This window comes from Dama dama, chromosome 20 (assembly GCF_033118175.1).
Source record: "Dama dama isolate Ldn47 chromosome 20, ASM3311817v1, whole genome shotgun sequence".
Classification (NCBI taxonomy): Eukaryota; Metazoa; Chordata; class Mammalia; order Artiodactyla; family Cervidae; genus Dama; species Dama dama.
Window position 1 is genome coordinate 76,164,634 of NC_083700.1, and position 19,567 is coordinate 76,184,200.

Below are 19,567 nucleotides of genomic sequence, written 5' to 3' on the forward strand. Positions count from 1 at the left end.
AACTTCATAGTAGTTCCTCTGCCCAATGAGGGGATTTATAGACATGTGATTGTCTCAGTTACTGGGGAGGGTGCTACTGGTAGCCAGAAAGTAAACTTGCTTTGATTTGAGAGTGATTCCACAAAATGCTAATTATGCCTCCCACCCAATCCCTTGCATTGTTGAAAAACAATAACAACAATACAACTAAACCACAACAAAAGGGATTTCTCGTTTAAAACAAAATGGTGGACTTAGGGCTACTTACATTTCACAAAGTACTCTGAAATATGTTAGGCAGTTAGTTTTCCACAGCTTAAAAAATACCTCGGTAAGAATCATTTTTATCCTTATTTGCAGATGAGGAAACAGGTTCAGGGAGATTAAGTGTCCAAGGTCAGTGGACAGTAGGGAAGCTGACTTAATACCAGAATTTGGTCTCCTGCCTACATTTTAATACTTTACATCAAGTTCATATTGCAATAGGTGAATTCTGTCTACCTTCTAGGCTTCATCATAATGATGTTTAAAGCTTAGATGATACTATTCTTACTAGAAAAATGTTATATACATTTCTATTTTTAAGACACGTACCATCACATAGACACTTCATGTTCAATGGTTTCCTTACAACATGTGATTTTCAGCTCATGCGGTGCATTATAACCACTTGGCGGTCTTGTAAAAATATATACACCTTGGTCACATCCTTGTCTAACTCAATGAAACTGAGCCATGCCGTGTGGGGCACCTAAGACAGGGCATGGTGGAGATGTCTGACAGAATGTGGTCCACCGGAGAAGGAAATGGCAAACCATTTCAGTCTTTTTGCCTTGCAAACCCCATGAACAGTATGAAAAAGCAAAAAGATAGGACACTGAAAGATGAACTCCCCGGATCAATAGGTGCCCAATATGCTACTGGAGATCAGTGGAGAAATTACTCCAGAAAGAATGAAGGGATGGAACCAAAGCAAAAACAACATCCAGTTGTGGATGTGACTGGTGATAGAAGCAAGGTCTGATGCTGTAAAGAGCAATATTGCATAGGAACCTGGAATGTCAGGTCCATGAATCAAGGCAAATTGGAAGTGGTCAAACAACAGATGGCAAGAGTGAATGTCGACATTCTAGGAATCAGCGAACTAACATGGACTGGAATGGGTGAATTTAATTGAGATAACCATTATATCTACTACTGTGGGCAGGAATCCTCTAGAAGAAATGGAGTAGCCATCACAGTCAACAAAAGAGTCTGAAATGAAGTACTTGGATGCAATCTCAAAAACAACAAAATGATCTCTGTTCATTTTCAAGGTAAACCATTCCATATCATGGTAATCCAAGTCTATGCCCCGACCAGTAACACTGAAGCTGAAGTTGAACAATTCTATGAAGACCTACAAGATCTTTTAGAACTAACACCCAAAAAAGATGTCCTTTTCATTATAGGGGACTGGAATGCAAAAGTAGGAAGTCAAGATGTATCTGGAGTAACAGGCAAATTTGGCCTTGGAGTATGGAATGAAGCAGGGCAAAGGCTAATAGAGTTTTGCCAAGAGAATGCACTGGTCATAGCAAACACCCTCTTCCAAAACACAAGAGAAGACTCTACACATGGACATCACCAGATGGTCAATACTGAAATCAGATTGATTATATTCTTTGCGGCCAAAGATGGAGAAACTCTATACAGTCAGCAAAATAAGACTGGGAGCTGACTGTGACTCAAATCATGAACTCCTTATTGCCAAATTCAGACTTAAATTGAAGAAAGAACTAGACCATTCAGATATGACCTATATCAAATCCCTTATGATTATACAGTGGAAGTGAGAAATAGATTTAAGGGATTAGATCTGATAGACAGAGAGCCTGATGAACCATGGACAGAGGTTCATGACACTGTACAGGAGACAGGGGTCAAGACCATTCCCAAGAAAAAGAAATGAAAAAAAGCAAAATGGCTGTCTGAGGAGGCCTTACAAATAGCTGAGAAAAGAAGAGAAGTGAAAGACAAAAGAGAAAAGGAAGGATATACTGATTTGAATGCAGAGTTCCAAAGAATAGCCAGGAGAGATAAGAAAGCCTGCCACAGCAATCAGTGTAAAGAAATAGAGGAAAACAATAGAATGGGAAGGACTAGAGATCTCAAGAAAATTAGAGATACCAAGGGAACATTTCATGCAAAGATAGGCTCAATAAAGGACAGAAATGGTATGGACCTAACAGGAGAAAATATTAAGAAGAGGTGGGAAGCATACACAGAAGAACTGTACAAAAAAGATCTTCATGACCCAGTTAATCACAATAGTGTGACCACTCACCCTGAGCCAGACATCCTGAAATGTGAAGTCAACTGGGCCTTAGGAAGCATCACTACGAACAAAGCTAGTGGAGGTGATGGAATTCCAGATGAGCTATTTCAAATTCGAAAAGATGATGCTGTGAAAGTGCTGCACTCAATATGTCAGAAAATTTGGAAAACTCAGCAGTGGCCACAGGACTGGAAAAGGTCAGTTTTCATTCCAATCCCAAAGAAAGGCAATGCCAAAGAATGCTCCAACTACTGCACGATTGCACTCGTCTCACACGCTAGCAAAGTAATGCTAAAAATTCTCCAAGCCAGGCTTCAGCAGTACATGAACTGTGAACCTCCAGATGTTCAAGCTGGTTTTAGCAAAGGCAGAGGAACCAGAGATCAAATTGCCAACATCTGCTGGATCAACAAAAAAGCAAGAGAGTTCCAGAAGAACATCTATTTCTGCTTTATTGACTATGCCAAAGCCTTTGACTGTGTGGATCACAATAAACTGTGGAAAATTCTGAAAGAGATGGGAATACCAGACCACCTGACCTGCCTCTTGAGAAACCTGTATGCAGGTCAGGAAGCAACAGTTAGAATTGGACATGGAACAACAGACTGGTTCCAAATAGGAAAAGGAGTATGTCAAGGCTGTATATTGTCACCCTGCTCATTTAACTTATATGCAGAGTATATCAGGAGAAACACTGGGCTGGATGAAGCACAATCTGGAATCAAGATTCCCAGGAGAAATATCAATAATCTCAGATGTGCATATGACACCAACCTTATGGCAGAAAGTGAAGAACTAAAGAGCCTCTTGATGAAAGTGAAAGAGGAGAGTGAAAAGGTTGGCTTAAAGCTCAACATTCAGAAAACTAAGATCATGGCATCTGGTCCCATCACTTTATGGCAAATAGATGGGGAAACAGTGGCTGACTATATTTTTGGGGGCTCCAAAATGACTGCAGGTGGTGATTGTAGCCATGATATTAAAAGACACTTACTCCTTGGAAGAAAAGTTATGACCAACCTAGGTAGCATATTAAAAAGCTGAGACATTACTTTGTCAACAAAGGTCCATCTAGTCAGGGCTATGGTTTTTCCAGTAGTCATGTATGGATGTGAGAGTTGGACTATAAAGAAAGCTGAGTGCAGAAGAATTGATGCTTTTGAACTATGGTGTTGGAGAAGACTCCAGAGAGTCCCTGGGACTGCAAGGAGATCCAACCAGTCCATCCTAAAGGAGATAAGTTCTGGGTGTTCACTGGAAGGACTGACGTTGAAGCTGAAGCTCCAATACTTTGGCCACCTGATGTGAAGAGCTGACTCATTTTCAAAGACCCTGAGGCTGGGAAAGATTGAGGGCAGGAGGAGAAGGGGACGACAGAGGATGAGATCGTTAGATGGCATTACCGACTCAATGAACATGAGTGTGAGTAAACTCTGGGAGTTGGTGACTCACAGGGAGGCCTGGCATGCTGTGGTTTGTGGGGTCACAAAGAGTCGGACATGACTGAGCGACTGAACTGAACTGAACTGGTCACATCCTGAACTAATTAAAAAAAAATCTCTGAGAGTGTCAGTGCCCAGAAGATATCTCTGTCCCTGTCATCTCTATCTCTAACCCTCTCTTCTTCCCTATCTTCATCTCTACTGCTACTGCTAAGTCACTTCAGTCGTGTCCGACTCTGTGCGACCCCATCCCTGGGATTCTCCAGGCAAGAACACTGGAGTGGGTTGCCATTTCCTTCTCCAATGCATAAAAGTGAAAAGTGAAAGTGAAGTCACTCAGCCATGTCCAACTCTTCGAGACCCCATGGACTGCAGCCTACCAGGCTACTCTGTCCATGGGATTTTCCAGGCAAGAGTACTGGAGTGGGGTGCAAATGCCATTGCCATTGCATTCTCCATCTCTATTTATCTATAAATAGATTTTATATAGATATCTCTCTATATCTCTGTCTATCTATAATTAAGACCAGCTCAGAACCAGCATTTGTTTATAACTCCCCTGGTGATTTTAAAGTGTACTCATGTTTGAGATGTACTGATTTCTATTAAAAAGTACAACTTTCAAAAGTAATAATTTAGATTCCTCATCTTAAGCAAAATAATTTGAGCATATTTAACCACAAAAATTGCAATGCTCAAAAAATAACCTAGGCAATCAAGTGGCTGGGAATCAGTGGGATATTCAGGCTCTGTATAATCCTGTTTTGAAACAGGATTATTAGATCCATGATAATCTTGGGTAAAGGGCAATCCTAAACACAGAAAGAAAGTTCTCATATCCTGTAATGTATTATACCAAATATTCTTTTAACCTTAAACTATTTCTTTTTTAAAAAATTAATTTATTTTAATTGGAGGCTAATTATTTTACAGTATAGCAGTGATTTTTGCCTTACATGAATCAGCCATGGATGTACATGTGTTTCCTATCCTGAATCCCCACCTCCCACCTCCCTCCCATCCCATCTCTCAAGGTTGTTCCGGTGCACCAGCTTTAAGTGCCCTGTTTCATGCATCGAACTTGGACTGGTGATCTATTTCACATATGGTAATATACATGTTTCAATGCTATTTTCTCAAATCATCCCACCCTGACCTTCTCCCACAGAGCCCAAAAGTCTGTTCTTTATATCTGTGTCTCTTTTGCTGTCTCCCATATAGGGTCATTGTTATCATCTTTCTAAATTCCATATATATGCATTAGTATACTGCATTGGTGTTTTTCTTTCTGACTTACTTCACTCTGTATAACAGGCTCCAGTTTCATCCACCTCATTAGAACTGATTCAAATGTGTTCTTTTTAATAGCTGAATAATATTCCATTGTGTATATGCACTGTAGCTTTCTTATCCATTCATCTTCCAATGGACATCTAGGTTGCTTCCATGTCCTAGCTATTATAAACAATGCTGCGATGAACATTGGGGTACACATGTCTCTTTCAATTCTGGTCTCCTCGGTGTGTATGCACAGCAGTGGGATTGCTGGGTTGTATGGCAGTTCTATTTCCAGTTTTTTAAGGAATCTCCACACTGTTCTCCATAGTGGTTGTACTAATTTGCATTCCCATCCACAGTGTAAGAGGGTTCCCTTTTCTCTGCACCCTCTCCAGCATTTATTGTTTGTAGACTTTTTGACAGCAGCCATTCTGACCAGCATGAGATGGTACCTCATTGTGGTTTTGATTTGCATTTCTCTGATAATGAGTGATGTTGAGCATCTTTTTTTGTGTTTGTTAGCCATCTGTATGTCTTTGGAGAAATGTCTGTTTAGTTCTTTGGCCCATTTTTTGATTGGGTCATTTATTTTTCTGGTATTCAGCTGCATGAACTGCTTGTATATTTTTGAGATTAATTCTTTGTCAGTTTCTTCATTTGCTGTTATTTTCTCCCATTCTGAAGGCTGTCTTGTCACCTTGCTTATAGTTTCCTTCATTGTGCAAAAGCTTTTAAGTTTAATTAGGTCCCATTTGTTTATTTTTGCTTTTATTTCCATTACTCTGGGAGGTGGGTCATAGAGGATCCTATTGTGATTTATTTCAGAGAGTGTTTTACCTATGTTTTCCTCTAGGAGTTTTATAGTTTCTGATATTACATTTAGATCTTTAATCCATTTTGAGTTTATTTTTGTGTATGGTGTTAGAAAGTATACTACAGGTATACTTTTACAGGTGGTTGACCAGTTTTCCCAGCACCATTTGTTAAAAAAAAAATTGTCTTTTCTCCATTGTATAATCTTGCCTCCTCTGTCAAAGATAAGGTGCCCATAGGTGCATGGATTTATCTCTGGGCTTTCTATTTTGTTCCATTGACCTATATTTCTGTCTTTGTGCCAGTACCATACTGTATTAATGATTGTAGCTTTGTAGTATAGTCTGAAGTCAGGCAGGTTGGTTGCTCCAGTTCCATTCTTCTTTCTCAAGATTGCTTTGGCTATTTGAGTTTTTTGGTATTTCCATACAAATTAATGAAATTATTTGTTCTAGTTCTGTGAAAAATACTGTTGGTAACTTGATAGGTATTGCATTGAATCTATAGATTGCTTTGGGTAGTATACTCACTTTCACTATATTGATTCTTCTGATCCATGAACATGCTATATTTCTCCATCTATTTGTGTCATCTTTGATTTCTTTCATCTGTGTTTTATAGTTTTCTATAGATAGGTCTTTTGCTTCTTTAGGTAAATTTATTCTTAAGTATTTTATTCTTTTTATTGCAATGGTGAATGGAATTGTTTCCTTAATTTCTCTTTCTGTTTTCTCACTGTTAGTGTATAGGAATGCAAGGAATTTTTGTGTGTTAATTTTATATCCTGAACTTTCTATATTCATTGATTAGCTCTAGTAATTTTCTGGTGGTGTCTTTAGGGTTTTCTGTGCAGAGGATCATGGCATCTGCAAACAGTGAGTTTCACTTCTTCTTTTCCAATCTGGATTGCTTTTATTTCTTTTTCTTCTCTGCTGTGGCTAAAACTTACAAAACTATGTTGAATAGTAGTGATGAGAGTGGGCGCTCTTGTCTTGTTCCTGACTTTAGGGAAAATGTTTTCAATTTTTCACCATTGAGGGTAATGTTTGCTGTAGGTTTATCATATATATCTTTTATTATGTTGAGGTATGTTCCTTCTACGCCTGCTTTCCAGAGAGTTTTTATCATAAATGGATGTTGAATTTTGTCAAAGGCTTTCTCTGAGTCTATTGAGATAATCATGTGGTTTTTATCTTCTAATTTGTTAATGTTAACCTTAAATTATTTCTTAACATAAGTTTCATTAGAATTTATTTTGTGGGACTATCACATTATAAAAAAATTCAACTTACATTTAATCATTTAAAATAACAGATTTTAGTACAGTAATATTCTTAACAAAATTTTGTTTAGCAACTGTTGTGTCTGATTCTTTGTGACCCCATGGATTGTAGGCTACCAGGCTCCTCTGCCCATGGAATTTCCCAGACAAGAATACTGGAGTGGGTAGACATTTCCTTCTCCAGGGGAGCTTCCTGAATCAAGGATTGAACCCATGTCTCATGCATTGCAGGCAGATTCTTTACCACTCTGCCACCTGGGAAGCCTCCTTAACAAAATTACAGTAAGCTATTTTGTCAATATTTGAATCTTAATTGACGTAGTTTTCTGCAAATTCATTTTTGTGGCATGTTTCCCTAAATTTGAATAATTTTTTTTTTACTTGTAAGTTTCAAATAATGTATGAATATTCTAAATAGCCTTTACACAGCCTTTTGAGATCTCTATATTCTTATAGATTATAGCTTTTAAATAATATTTAAAGAAGTGTTACTTTACTTTTATTTAATGTTAAGTATGCTAGAATTGTCAACTACAAATTGGCACTTGCCTTCTACCTCTACAAGGATTAAATCATGCAATTTTAACTGCTGCTGTAACTGCTGATTTTCAACAGCCCCTGAAAGAAGTTTAGGGTGGAGAGCATAAATGAGGCACTTAGTGCTCTGGGAAAAACCAGCAGAATAGGTCTTCAGAAAGTTAGATATTTTATGAAGCTTATTTTATGAGACCAGTTCTTCTCCTCATATCTAGAAAAGCACTAAAATCCTTCATGGTGATATCTGCTCCTCATGACTAGCAGTAACCTTCATGAGACAAGCAGAAACCTGCAAAAAAAATGTGCTTAACTGCATGTACTTTCCCTTCACCAAAATCACATATATACTGACTTCCTTCCTACTTCTTTGGAACAATTTCTCAGAGCTATCTGAAATGCTGCCTCCAAGGCTATAGTTCTAATTTTCCCCAATTAAAACTTGACTCACAACTCTCACATTGTACATTTTTTTTAAGTTGATAGAATGAATATACATTTGTAATATGAAAGAGACACCCTGACCATATAAATAGTCTTACCTGATATTTGAGCATGTCCACATTATAATATGTAGCCTGGGGTTTTTGTTCCGACACTTTCTTTAGGTGAGTCATCAAATTTGGCATGTTTACCCAGAATTCCTTGGCATTGGCATCATTTTGGGTATTATCGCTATTTAATTGGGAAGAAAAACTGATTGAGTAGCATCTTGTGAAAAACACAAAACACAAAAAAAGCATCTTAGCAAATTATCATCTGATTTCTATCTCAATCTTTGAGAATTTATACAGACTATTATTAACAATAGTAGAGTTGCAGTCCTGAATGGTATGTTAATAAATACCCACAAAAGTGAAAGTGTTAGTCACTCAGTCATGTGCGACTCTTTGCAACCCGTGGACTGTAGCTCACCAGACTCCTCAAGGAATTCTCCAGGCAAGAATGCTGGAGTGGGTTACCATTTCCTTCTCCAGGGGATTCCAAGGGTCAAACCCAGGTCTCCTGCATGCAGGCAGATTCTTTACCATCTGAGCTACCAGGCAAGCCCATAAATACCCATAGTGAGGCATTATTGTATTGCTGTAAATCCCAAGGAGTACCCAGTGATATTAACCAATCATAATGATAATTATTGGTTCAAAGAGTGAATAATGGTTGCTTCAAAGAGTGAATTATTTATTAACCCAAATTTAATAGTTCTAACACATCTCCACTGTTTCCTCTAAATTAGTCAGTTAATGCAGTCAAGGAGTCATATACATTGATTTTCTTTTGAATTTACTTCAACAGTAGATTCTCAGAAATTACTGATTTAAATATTTGGCTATAAGTAAACATGTTCTTTGTCTCCAACTGAGGAGAAAAGTGTGTTACTAAAATTATCATGCTCCCTTTTTAATATTCACAGTAGTTCATCTAAACGCATCTAAATCATACAAAGTCACCTCACTTACAAGACGATCTTGGAATTTGAATGATAATAACCATGGCAGTTATACTAGAGAGTGCAGTCTTGGTGAATTAAATGAGTTTTGTATCCTAGGGGAGTTGATAGCTTCCCCTGATGTTTCTTGAAAATGCTTGCCTCAATGGCAAAAGAATCAGGCAAGACTGTGAAAAGCATTTGCTTATTTCCTGCATAATAAGGAAATTGAGGGCCCAAGTGTCTAAGTAACTTACTGACATTTCACTTTCAGAATATCCTGTAGAATAAAATAACAGTAGCTAGAATTTTTTGAACATCTATTATGTGCTAGGCACTCTGTTATCTATGCTATAAACTCTTTCACTAATATCTACCCTGCAAAGAAAGAAGGATCTTTTTTTTTTTTTAAAGATGAGTGAATATTATAAAAAGAGAAAATTAGAGGGTAAGAAAACAGAAGGGTGTGATAAAGACAAATCATAAACTTCTAAGATTCAGCCTCTGGAAGTCAAACATAATCAGAGCCTTAAAAATGATCCTGGTCCAGAGTGGTTGTAGCGCCCAAGTATCAGCAAGACCCCTGTGGTTCTGTTGTGCCTGATACAGGCTGTTGAGGACAAAACAAAGTCCTATTACTCTGGACAGGTAGGATGGAAAGCCCCTTGTCTTTGCCCCTGGCCAAGTTAAGCTAAGGATGCTTATAAAGGCTGTCTAAACTGTTATCTAAAACATCCAAGTTATCCAGAGCTTCTTGAGGGGTAGCTATACACGGAGGCAGGAGACGAGAATAATAGAGGTTCACCAAAATTAAGTAATTTACTTAAGGTTGAATAGCTAAATAAGTAACAGGGTCAGGATTACAGCCCAGGTCAATCTTACTGCACTATACCAAAACAGATACGGAATTAATATCCAAGCAACATTTTATTTTATTAATGTTAATAAACTATGGTTTTTTGAGTTGAACCAAAAAGAAGGCTGAGCACCGAAGAATTGATGCTTTTGATCTGTGGTTCTGGAGCAGACTCTTGAGAGCCGGGTGGGCAACAAGGAGATATAACAGTCAATCCTAAAGGAAATCAACCCTGAATATTCACTGGAAGGACTGGTGCTGAAGCTGAAGCTCCAACACTTTGGCCACCTGATGTGAAGAGCCAAATCATTGGAAAAGACCCTAATGCTGAGAAAGATTGAGGGCAAGAGAAGAAGGGGGTTTCAGAGGATGAAATGGTTGGATGGCATCACCGACTCAATGGACATGAGTTTGAGCAAACCCTGGGAGATAGTGAAGGACAGGGAAGCCTGGCGTGCTGCAGTCCACAGGATTGCAGAGTCAGGCACAGCTTAGTGACTGAACAACAACAACAACATTTTATTAAGTTGTGCTAAGTAAATCTGAATAACTGAAAAATCTCAATTATATATTTAACAACACAATAAGCTGAGACATATGTCTATGATAATTCCTCAGGCAAACTTGCTTTAATAAACAGTCAAGAAAGCTTTGGCAATCCAAAGCTTATACAAAGATGCAATTCTTGAATGCTCAAGAAGTCTTGAGAATTCTTTAGACTCGTAATTGGTTTAATAATCATTCCTAAACATCCTTTGTAAACCAAATCATTCCATAAGGGAGAAGTAGAAGTAAATTTCAGTTTGGTCCCTGTCATAGGGAGTGCAAACCTAAATGTCTCCAGGGACCAAGCTGGTAACCTAAATGTTACAGTAAAGATAATAGAGAGGATTAAGATGACAGATGAAAGGAGTCTTGAGAGCTGTATTTGAGAATAATGTTGGGTCCCATTGCCTTTTAAAAACTAGGTGTGGTAGTAGGGGTGGTGGAGCTTCATTGTATAACAAAAACCAAAGAAGCTGTAGGACTAATGGGTCACCAATCATAGCCCTGGGCTTCCCTGGTGGTTAAGCTGTTAAGAGTCTGCCTGCAATGCAGGAGATGCAGGAAATACAGGTTCTATCCCTGGGTGTGGAAGATTCCCTGGAGGAGGAAATGGCAACCCAATCCCGTATTCTTGCCTGGAGAATCACAAGGACAGAGGAGTCTAATGGACTACAATCCATGGGGTCTCAAAGAGTAGAATGTGACTGAACACACATGTAGGCAATCACAGCCCTAACACAATCATCAAATACATTTAATAAAGTCCAAATTAATGAGAGTTTTTGTTTTATTTAAAAAACAATTTAAGGGTCTATATAGTGTTTTGTCAAACGGGAATATTCTCAGACTGATATTTAATTCAATGCATAAGACTGAAGTATTAATATAAAACTCTGACTCACATATATATACCTAAGAATTTGATAACATATCTGCCTAAAAATGCAACAAAAACTATAACTATCCCACCGGTGATATTTACAAACAAACTGGTGAAATAGTGGCACACAATTCCTAATTACTGATGGAGGAACCTAGAAAAATAAAATTAACTGACTCAATGTGCACATCAAAAACACATAGGGAAACTGAAATTAAAAGTTGTTCATTTCCAATCTTGGCCATTTCATGTTTATCTTTCACTTCATAAGTGAGCATTTCATTTATATTTTTAAGCCTGGAATGAGGTTTACCAGTTAAACCATTGTAAAGATCAACGAGAAGGAGGTGATCTTAGTCATCATCTGAAAGATCTATGACTGTTTTTCCATCACTGGAGTGAAAAAGTCTCATGCAACCAAGAAAGAAAGTGACTGTATTGGCCCTCAAATTCCAGATGACCTTTAGCTATTTCTTCATAAATATCCAGCTTGATAAAATACTTTAAATTATAGTTGAATTGTTCATTCATTCAACAAGTACTATTCAAGTCCTTATTAGGGACAGTGGAAGGTACTGAGGATATGGTGGTGATCCAATAGATGTGTTCTATTCCCTCATCTGTTTTATAGTCTAGTGGGTGAATGAAGGTGGATGAATGAAGAAAGCAAACAGATATACAATTACTGGTTTTAGTAAGTGTGACAATGGAAAGAATAGGAATCTTGAGAGAGAATAACAAGGTTACATGATTTAGTTTGGGAGTGGGGAGGACAGTGGGATGGTCAGGCAAGGCTGAGTGGAGCTGAGATCTGAAGGATGAGTAGGAGTCTGGTGGACAAGAGAGGAAATCCTATTGAAGGCAGAGTAAACAAGTGTACAAAAATTTGATGTGGGAAAGGACTCAGCCATTTCCAAGACGGGCAGGTATGGCTGCAGCTACAAGGATTCTGAACAGGATGGTGGGAGATGAGGATAGACAAACAGGCAAGAGTGGATGAATCAGGACCTTGAAGGTAATGGTACACTAGTTGTAATGCGAAGCCTCCAGAAGGTTATAAGGGAGGACAACCTGATTTACATCTAAAAAGCTGGCTATTGTGTATAGGAGTGGGGCAAGACTGGAGGTAGAGAGAGGAAGAGGCAAGCATTAGCTGTGGTCCAAGAAAATGATAGTCATCATTTGGACAGAAGTCATGATAAAGGGAAAAAGTGGCCATTTTAAAGATAGAATTTTAGATGGAATATCAGGACTTGTTGATGGAAAAACTACCAAGAATGTTTCTCTTTGTCTCATCCATTGCCAATAATAAACATGTATAGTGGATCACTTTTAATAGTATGTATGTGTGTATGTGTTGTGTGAACGTGGATATGCACATATATGACAAAACATCATGTTCAGATTTAATAGGAAATGTGAAATGCATTTATATAAACAAATTTAGAAAAGCTTCTTTGATGCCACACAGGTAATGTTCCATCAAAACAATTACCATTACAGTGTAATGAAATTACATGTCTCACAAAGAGATTTTTAAGCTTATATGAAGAATAGCTTACAGTTCAGATATCATTTGATTTTTAAAAGATGCCAAAACAATAAATGGATTTTATTCCTTTTATTTTGCTCATTTCCCATCATCCTCATCCGTTGTCTACCAGTGATAAGCAAAACAGACAATGAATAAATTTTTTTACTCTAAATGTCTCTTTAGCCACTTGAGATAGTTGGCCATTAAAAAAACATTTATGTGTATACATATACATATATGTATACATTGATATACCTACAAAGATATATACAGAGTTCTGGGATTCAATCTATAAACATATCTGAATAACAATAATTTCTCTACAGTGCTTCCCTCTTGCTAAGGTACATCTCTCATCTAAGAAAAACATGGTAAGACACCTACATCTTTAAAAAATTTGTGGAAAATATATTTACCAGCAGAGAAGTTGGGGATTTGGCAGGACGTGTTCTAACCTGCTGAAATTTATCACCCGAAAAGTCAGAGCAGCTGGCGATGGGTTGTTGGCAAAGTGTCTGGTGATCCCGGCAGGAAAAGACAACACCATTTCTCCAGTAATCTTCACGATACATCTGGCATGTCACAACACGTGAGAGGAAAGAGAGGAAACCCAGGTCAACATGCTGTGAATCACAGCAGTTGTGAAAAGCAAAGATTTCTGTAATACTATGACATAGCAGAAGAGAGAAAAAGTAAACTCTTACAATTCACTCTGAATTACTGTCATTTCTAAGACTTAAGGACTCAAAGTTTTGTATTAACACTTACTCCAAAAAGTGGCGATTTTGTTGAAGGTATTTTTGCATTGTTAGAAAAAAAGGACAGCTTTCCTTTTCCTGTAGAAAAGTCTGTATGTTCACCTCACAAATAGAATAATTTATCCTGGTGGTTCTCTCTCTATTTGATTTCTGAATTTTGGCAGTATATTTGAAGATATTAAACTACACAGCGTTGTCACACTATTCACTGGGATTTATTTTAGCTTTCTGAGTAACACAATTGATGCCTTCAGTATGTTCTTTCATGGACTCAAGGGGTAAACTTTTTGCTTCCCACTTAATTAGATCTTCATTCTGTTAACTTGTCTATTTGGTTGAAACTATAAAATCAGTCACATACATAAGTTAATTCAGCTGGATGGTAATTTGGAAGGAAGAATAATTCTTTTTTTTTAAAAAAGCTTTATTTAGCATCACTACTTATTAGAGAAATGCAAGCCAAAACTACAATGAGATATCACATCACACTGATCAGAATGGACATCATCAAAAAATCTATAAAGGCTGAGGAAGGTGTGCAGAAAAGGGAACCCTTCTACACTGTTGGTGGGAATCTAAATTGGCACAACCATTATGGAGAACAGTAAGGAGGTTCCTTAAAAAACTAAATATAGAACTACCATATGATCCAGCAATCCCACTTCTGGGCTTATACTGGGATAAAACCATAATTCAAAAAATACATGCACCCCAATGTTCACTGCAGCACTATTTACAATAGCCACGACAGGGAAGCAGCCTGAATATCCATCAACACAGAAGTGAATAAAGAAGATGTGGTACATACATAATAGAATGGGATATTACTCAGCCATAAAAAGAATAAAATAATGCCATTTGCAGCAACATTGGATGGACCTAGAGCTTTTCATACTGAGTGAAATAAGTCAGATAGAGAAAGGTAAATATCACATATTGCTTATACATGGAATCTAAAAAAAATATGACAAATGAACTTACTTATAGAACAGAAATAAAGTCACAGATGTAGAAAGCAAACTTATGGTTACCATGGGGTATTCAGGGGAGGGATAAATTGGGACGTTGGGATTGACACAACAAAAACCTATGTAAGATAGATAACTAATAAGGACCTACTGTATAGCACAGGGAACTCTATTCAGTACTCTGTAATGATCATATGGGAACAGAATTTAAAAAAGAGTAGATATGTATATAGGTAGAACTGATTCACTTTGCTGTATACCTGAAACTAACACGACATTGTAAATTAACTGTAGTCAAATAAAAATTAAAATAAAAAGGACCTTATTGAAATATAATTGATATACTACTGGCACTTATTTATAGTGTAAAGTTCCATAATTTTTGACATAATGTACATCTGTGAAACAATCACACAATCAAGATAGTCAAGATTTCCAACATCCCTAGAAGTTTCATCTTGTATTTTTGTTTTTCTCTCCTGTACTTTTCCATCCTTTCCGCCTTATCTCTTGGCAATTGCCAATATATTTTCTGACAGTACTCATTAGTGTGGACTGTCTAAAATTTTATATAAACAGAATCAAAAGGTGTGTGATTTTTTTGATCTGGCTTTTTCCACTTGGCATAATTATTTTGAGATTCACTCACATAGTGTGGCAATCAATAGTTCATGTCTTTTTATTGCTGGGTGGAATATGGATATACCATAGGCAATTAAAAAAATTCATTTATTGAATAACATTTGAATTCTTTTCATTTTTTTGCATATTACAAATAAATCTGTGATGAATATGTGTGTACAAGTCTGTCTCTGGGCACGTGCTCTTATTTCTCTTAGATAAATATGAGTGAAATGATTGGATCACATGTTAGGTGTACCTTTAACTTTTTAAGAAACTGCCAAACTGTATTCTGAAGTGGAAAACATAGCTGAGTATGAGAGTTTTAATTCCTTCACATCCTCACCAACACTTGGTAGCTCTGTCTTTTTAATTTTAGTCATTCTAAAAGGTGAGTAATGGTATCTCATTGTTGTTTTAATCTGCATTTCCCTAATGGCTAAGGATGTTAGCATCTTTTCATGTGTTTCCTTGTGATTTATCTACTTGGATGAAGTGTCTGCTCAAACTTTCTGCCAAGTTTATAAACTGAGTTTTCTGTTCTCTTACTGAATTTTGAGAATTTTTTGTACATTCTAGATACAAATATTTTTAACAGATACATGTTTTGCAAAGATTTTTTCCCCAGTCTGGCTTTTCTTTCTCTTTAGAGTATTAGTAACTTTGAAGAAGTTTTTTTTTTTTCCAAAGAGCAGAAATTTTAAATTCATCAATTTATTCTTTTATGGGTTTTAGTTAGTTTATTCTTTTGGAATCTTATCTAAGAAATCATAGATAAACCTGAAAGTCACAAAAATTTCACCTATTTTATTCTAGAAATTTTTTATTTTTAGTTTTACATCCAGTGTTATGATCTATTTTTAGCTAATTTTTGCATATTTTCTGTGAGGTATAAGTCTGAGTTTATTTTTCAGTTGTGTGGATGAATATATCTAATCATCCTGCTACCATCTGTAGAATTTATCCACTTGGCAATTTTGTCAAAATTCAGTTGTCCACATATGTGTGGGTCTATTTCTAAATTCTCTGTTCTGTTCCATTGATCTATTTTGTCCATCTTTATACCAATACCACAACCAATATGTCTTGATACTGTAGCTTTTAAATTGTTCTGAAATCAAGTAGCATTATTCTACCAACTTTGTTCTTTTTCAAAAATGTTTTGCCTATTTTAGGTCCTTTGTGTTTCCACATGAAATTTAGGATCTCTGTGTCAATTTCTAAATAAAACGAATGGCGTTCCAATTCACCCTCTACTGCCTGCTTTTAGAGAATTAGTATCGGGCCCTTAAGGCATGTATTTTTTCTTGGCCAACAGGCACTATGTTATATTTTGTCAGTAGAGGGCACTAGAGAGACATTGCAAAATGAAGCGATTTTTTTTTTTTTTTTTTTTCTTCTCTTCCTCCTTGCAGTGTGCTTGCTAGGCAGGCTCCTTGCAGGACTCACGGCTAATCTAGAGCTAGGCTCCCGCAGTGCAGGAGGGATGTGGTGCCCCAGGGTGTGGGTACTGCAACCCCAGTGACGCTGGCAGATTCTATAGCGTCTGGCTCCTGAGGCCCCTGTGGCTGGGCTGCTCCAGTGCCCAGATGGGGTCCGCGGCGCCAGACCCCTTCATGTGCATACTTTCTCCACTGCCAGCTTCTCTGGTACCCGCCAGCCGTGAGCTTCCTTGGGTACCCTCCTCAGCCAGTTTTGCAGTGTAACGTGCCTCAGGGAGACTTCTCTCATGAACAGCTGAGAGGCTGGTGGGCTCTCTCTATGTCCATGGCCTGGATACTTTCCAGGAAGTCAGTCGGGGCAATCATAGGGCACGCTTCACCTCTCAGGGGTGACTGTCCTTTCCCTGAGGTCCCATGTCTTGCAAATCATTGTTTCATATATTTTGTCCATTTTGAAGTGTTTTCAGGTAGAAGGGTCAATTGGTTACTCCATCTTGACCAGAAGCAGAAACCTCAAAATGATTCTTCTTCTTTGGGAAATAATAAATATTTGTAATGCGTGAACTTCTTTACGACTTTCAGATACATCTGGATAACTGACCCTTGCACTATTCTCTAGCGTACTTTCTGGGGAAACTGAGCTTGGTCAATGAAAACTTGGCTCACACTTGAATATAGAAAACTCTATTTGTCCTATACTCACCTTGTGTGCTGTGTAACTGACTGATGAGACACAAATGGCTCAGGTGAGATGGTCCTTGGTACACATTCAAAATAGCTTATGTGAAGAACTGCTATAGCCTTGTATGTGCAAAGTTGGGTTTGGCTTAGAGGTGGAGGGGCAGGTACGCTTTCTAAAGTTACCCTTTTCCCTCTCAGGTATTATCATCTCTAACTCTGAACTGCTCTAAATGAGAATTTTGGGGTCTGAAAGTTTGCCCCTCCCTCTCTCCGAGAATATTGCTCATCTCCCAGTTTGGTGTCAACTCTGCTGTCTTCCTTCTCTATGTGTTAGATTCATGAGCCTTGCTTGATTTACTGGTGATGAATTGGTACTAAGCCTGGAATTCCCCTTAAGCTGAGTCTACCCAATGTTTCCCAACATAGGAGACATGAAAAATTTTATTTGACAACTCTAGAAGAAGACTACAGCTAGCCAGAGCACTTTTAAAATTAGGCTGTAGCATCTACCATCACTCAGTATATTGTTAGCAGCAGTGGCTCGAATGTTTTTTATTTGGTAAGGACTCAGTTTCTTTTCCAGGGTCCGCAAAATGAGCTCCACATGGTGTCATGGTAGAGCATACAGTTTGTTTTTTGAAAGCAAGTCATCAAGAGGAGGGGGTGGTATTTATTAATTCAATAAACATTTATTGACTCATATGTAAGTTGTTTGTTTGAGTGGGAAGGCAATTTAAAAATGAGCAAAACAGCCTCTGTCTTCAAAGGGCTTACGATGTTGGGTGGATGATGAGAGAAGTAGTCAGTATAAGCCAATGTAATAAGCACCCAGGCTCCTGACCTACATTTTATTTCTGCACTTTATCTCAATTGTCACAGTCAGATCTTTGATGATTTATTAATCCATTCAATGTCTAAATCAATTTGAAATTTTCTATATATAATTAATATTTCCAACCTATACTCACTCATTAAAGGAAAGTCTTTGTTCAATAGTAATGACTGTCCTCATCAGCGAGTGATGTGGGTATATTTCATGTGAGTTTAAATCATGGAAATCTGAAACACTGCAATAAGGAAATATTAACACATGTACTTTATGAAGTAAATGTGAAATCATATAAATCCCCACAAATTTGTCTAGAAAGACAAAATTTCAAGGTCAACTGGTCAAGTGACTCATGAATTGAGCTGTCCCTTTTGCCACAGGCAGCATTATGATAGCTGGTCAACAGAAATGCTGGCCAATTTTGGTCAGGAAACGTGTGGATTTAATTTATGTGAGGTCATCAGAAATGCATCCCTTACATAAAATGTGACTTCTACTGCTTTGATAACTAAACCCATGGGTTTCTTTTCACGCATACAGACTTCTGTACATAGGCTACTTCCCTTCTTTTATTTATCATCCCTTTTCACTGACTTTGGCACTAGGCAAAAACTCCTTTTCATATTTCAAGACTCAGTTCAAAGGCAGATCTTTCCAGAGCCTTCCTTAATATCCTTTCCATTCAGCCCTCTTTAGATTTTCCTTTCTTTAGGTTCCTTGGACAAATGGACAGATTAAAAAAAACTATTTTGTAGTTTCTTGCACATTATTTTATCTACTACTGTGAAGGCAAGTACTGTGTCTTGGGTTCTAGGAAGGCAAAGTTGCAAAACATAGAATCCAGTGCAGAGTAGGAACTCAATAAAATGTTTAAAAAATAAATTCATACATTTCCCAATTATATATCAGCTGCCTAATCAATGAACCAGACTTTATAAATGCATGTATAGAATGGGCAGTGAGAAATGGGACAAACATGACCTTGAGCAAACTTCCCATTTAAGCAAGGAGACAGACACTTGAATATGTAATAGAAATATGGGGATAAGAGAAAGATAGAATACAACTGAGTAACCAAAGGTTTTCCTGGGAATTAGAGAATTAGTTCCTACCATCAGGGTTGTTCAAATAGGAGCTAATAACAGGAGATGTGTTTCCCCCAGGTGGCAGCAAAGTCAAGGAGTTCTCTGCTTATGAGCTACTGAGAAAGTTTCAGATATCATACCTGTTACAAGGTGTTCTGAATACTCAGAAAGAGTGTAACCATATTTGAATAGATTATATGTCACAATATAAAATAAAGTAGTATATATCTCATCTCAATGTGTGGTCTGAAAACAAATGGGAACACCTTTGACACAGGATGAGAGAGAACCACAGG

General features: G+C 37.5%; 1 protein-coding gene across 10 annotated transcripts in view; it reads right to left on the reverse strand.

Moving 5' to 3' along the window:
* The window catches only part of SGIP1 (SH3GL interacting endocytic adaptor 1), a 229,555-nt gene that overhangs the window by 13,255 nt on the left and 196,733 nt on the right, over positions 1–19,567 (reverse strand). For 9 of the 10 annotated variants that reach the window (XM_061121676.1, XM_061121677.1, XM_061121670.1 and 6 more), the window contains 2 exons: positions 13,304–13,459; positions 8,188–8,320 (listed from right to left, as the gene is read on the reverse strand). In XM_061121676.1, coding sequence (XP_060977659.1) covers positions 8,188–8,320; positions 13,304–13,459 — 289 coding nt within the window. The remainder of the gene's footprint in view (positions 1–8,187; positions 8,321–13,303; positions 13,460–19,567) is intronic. The other variant, XM_061121671.1, reaches the window with a different exon arrangement.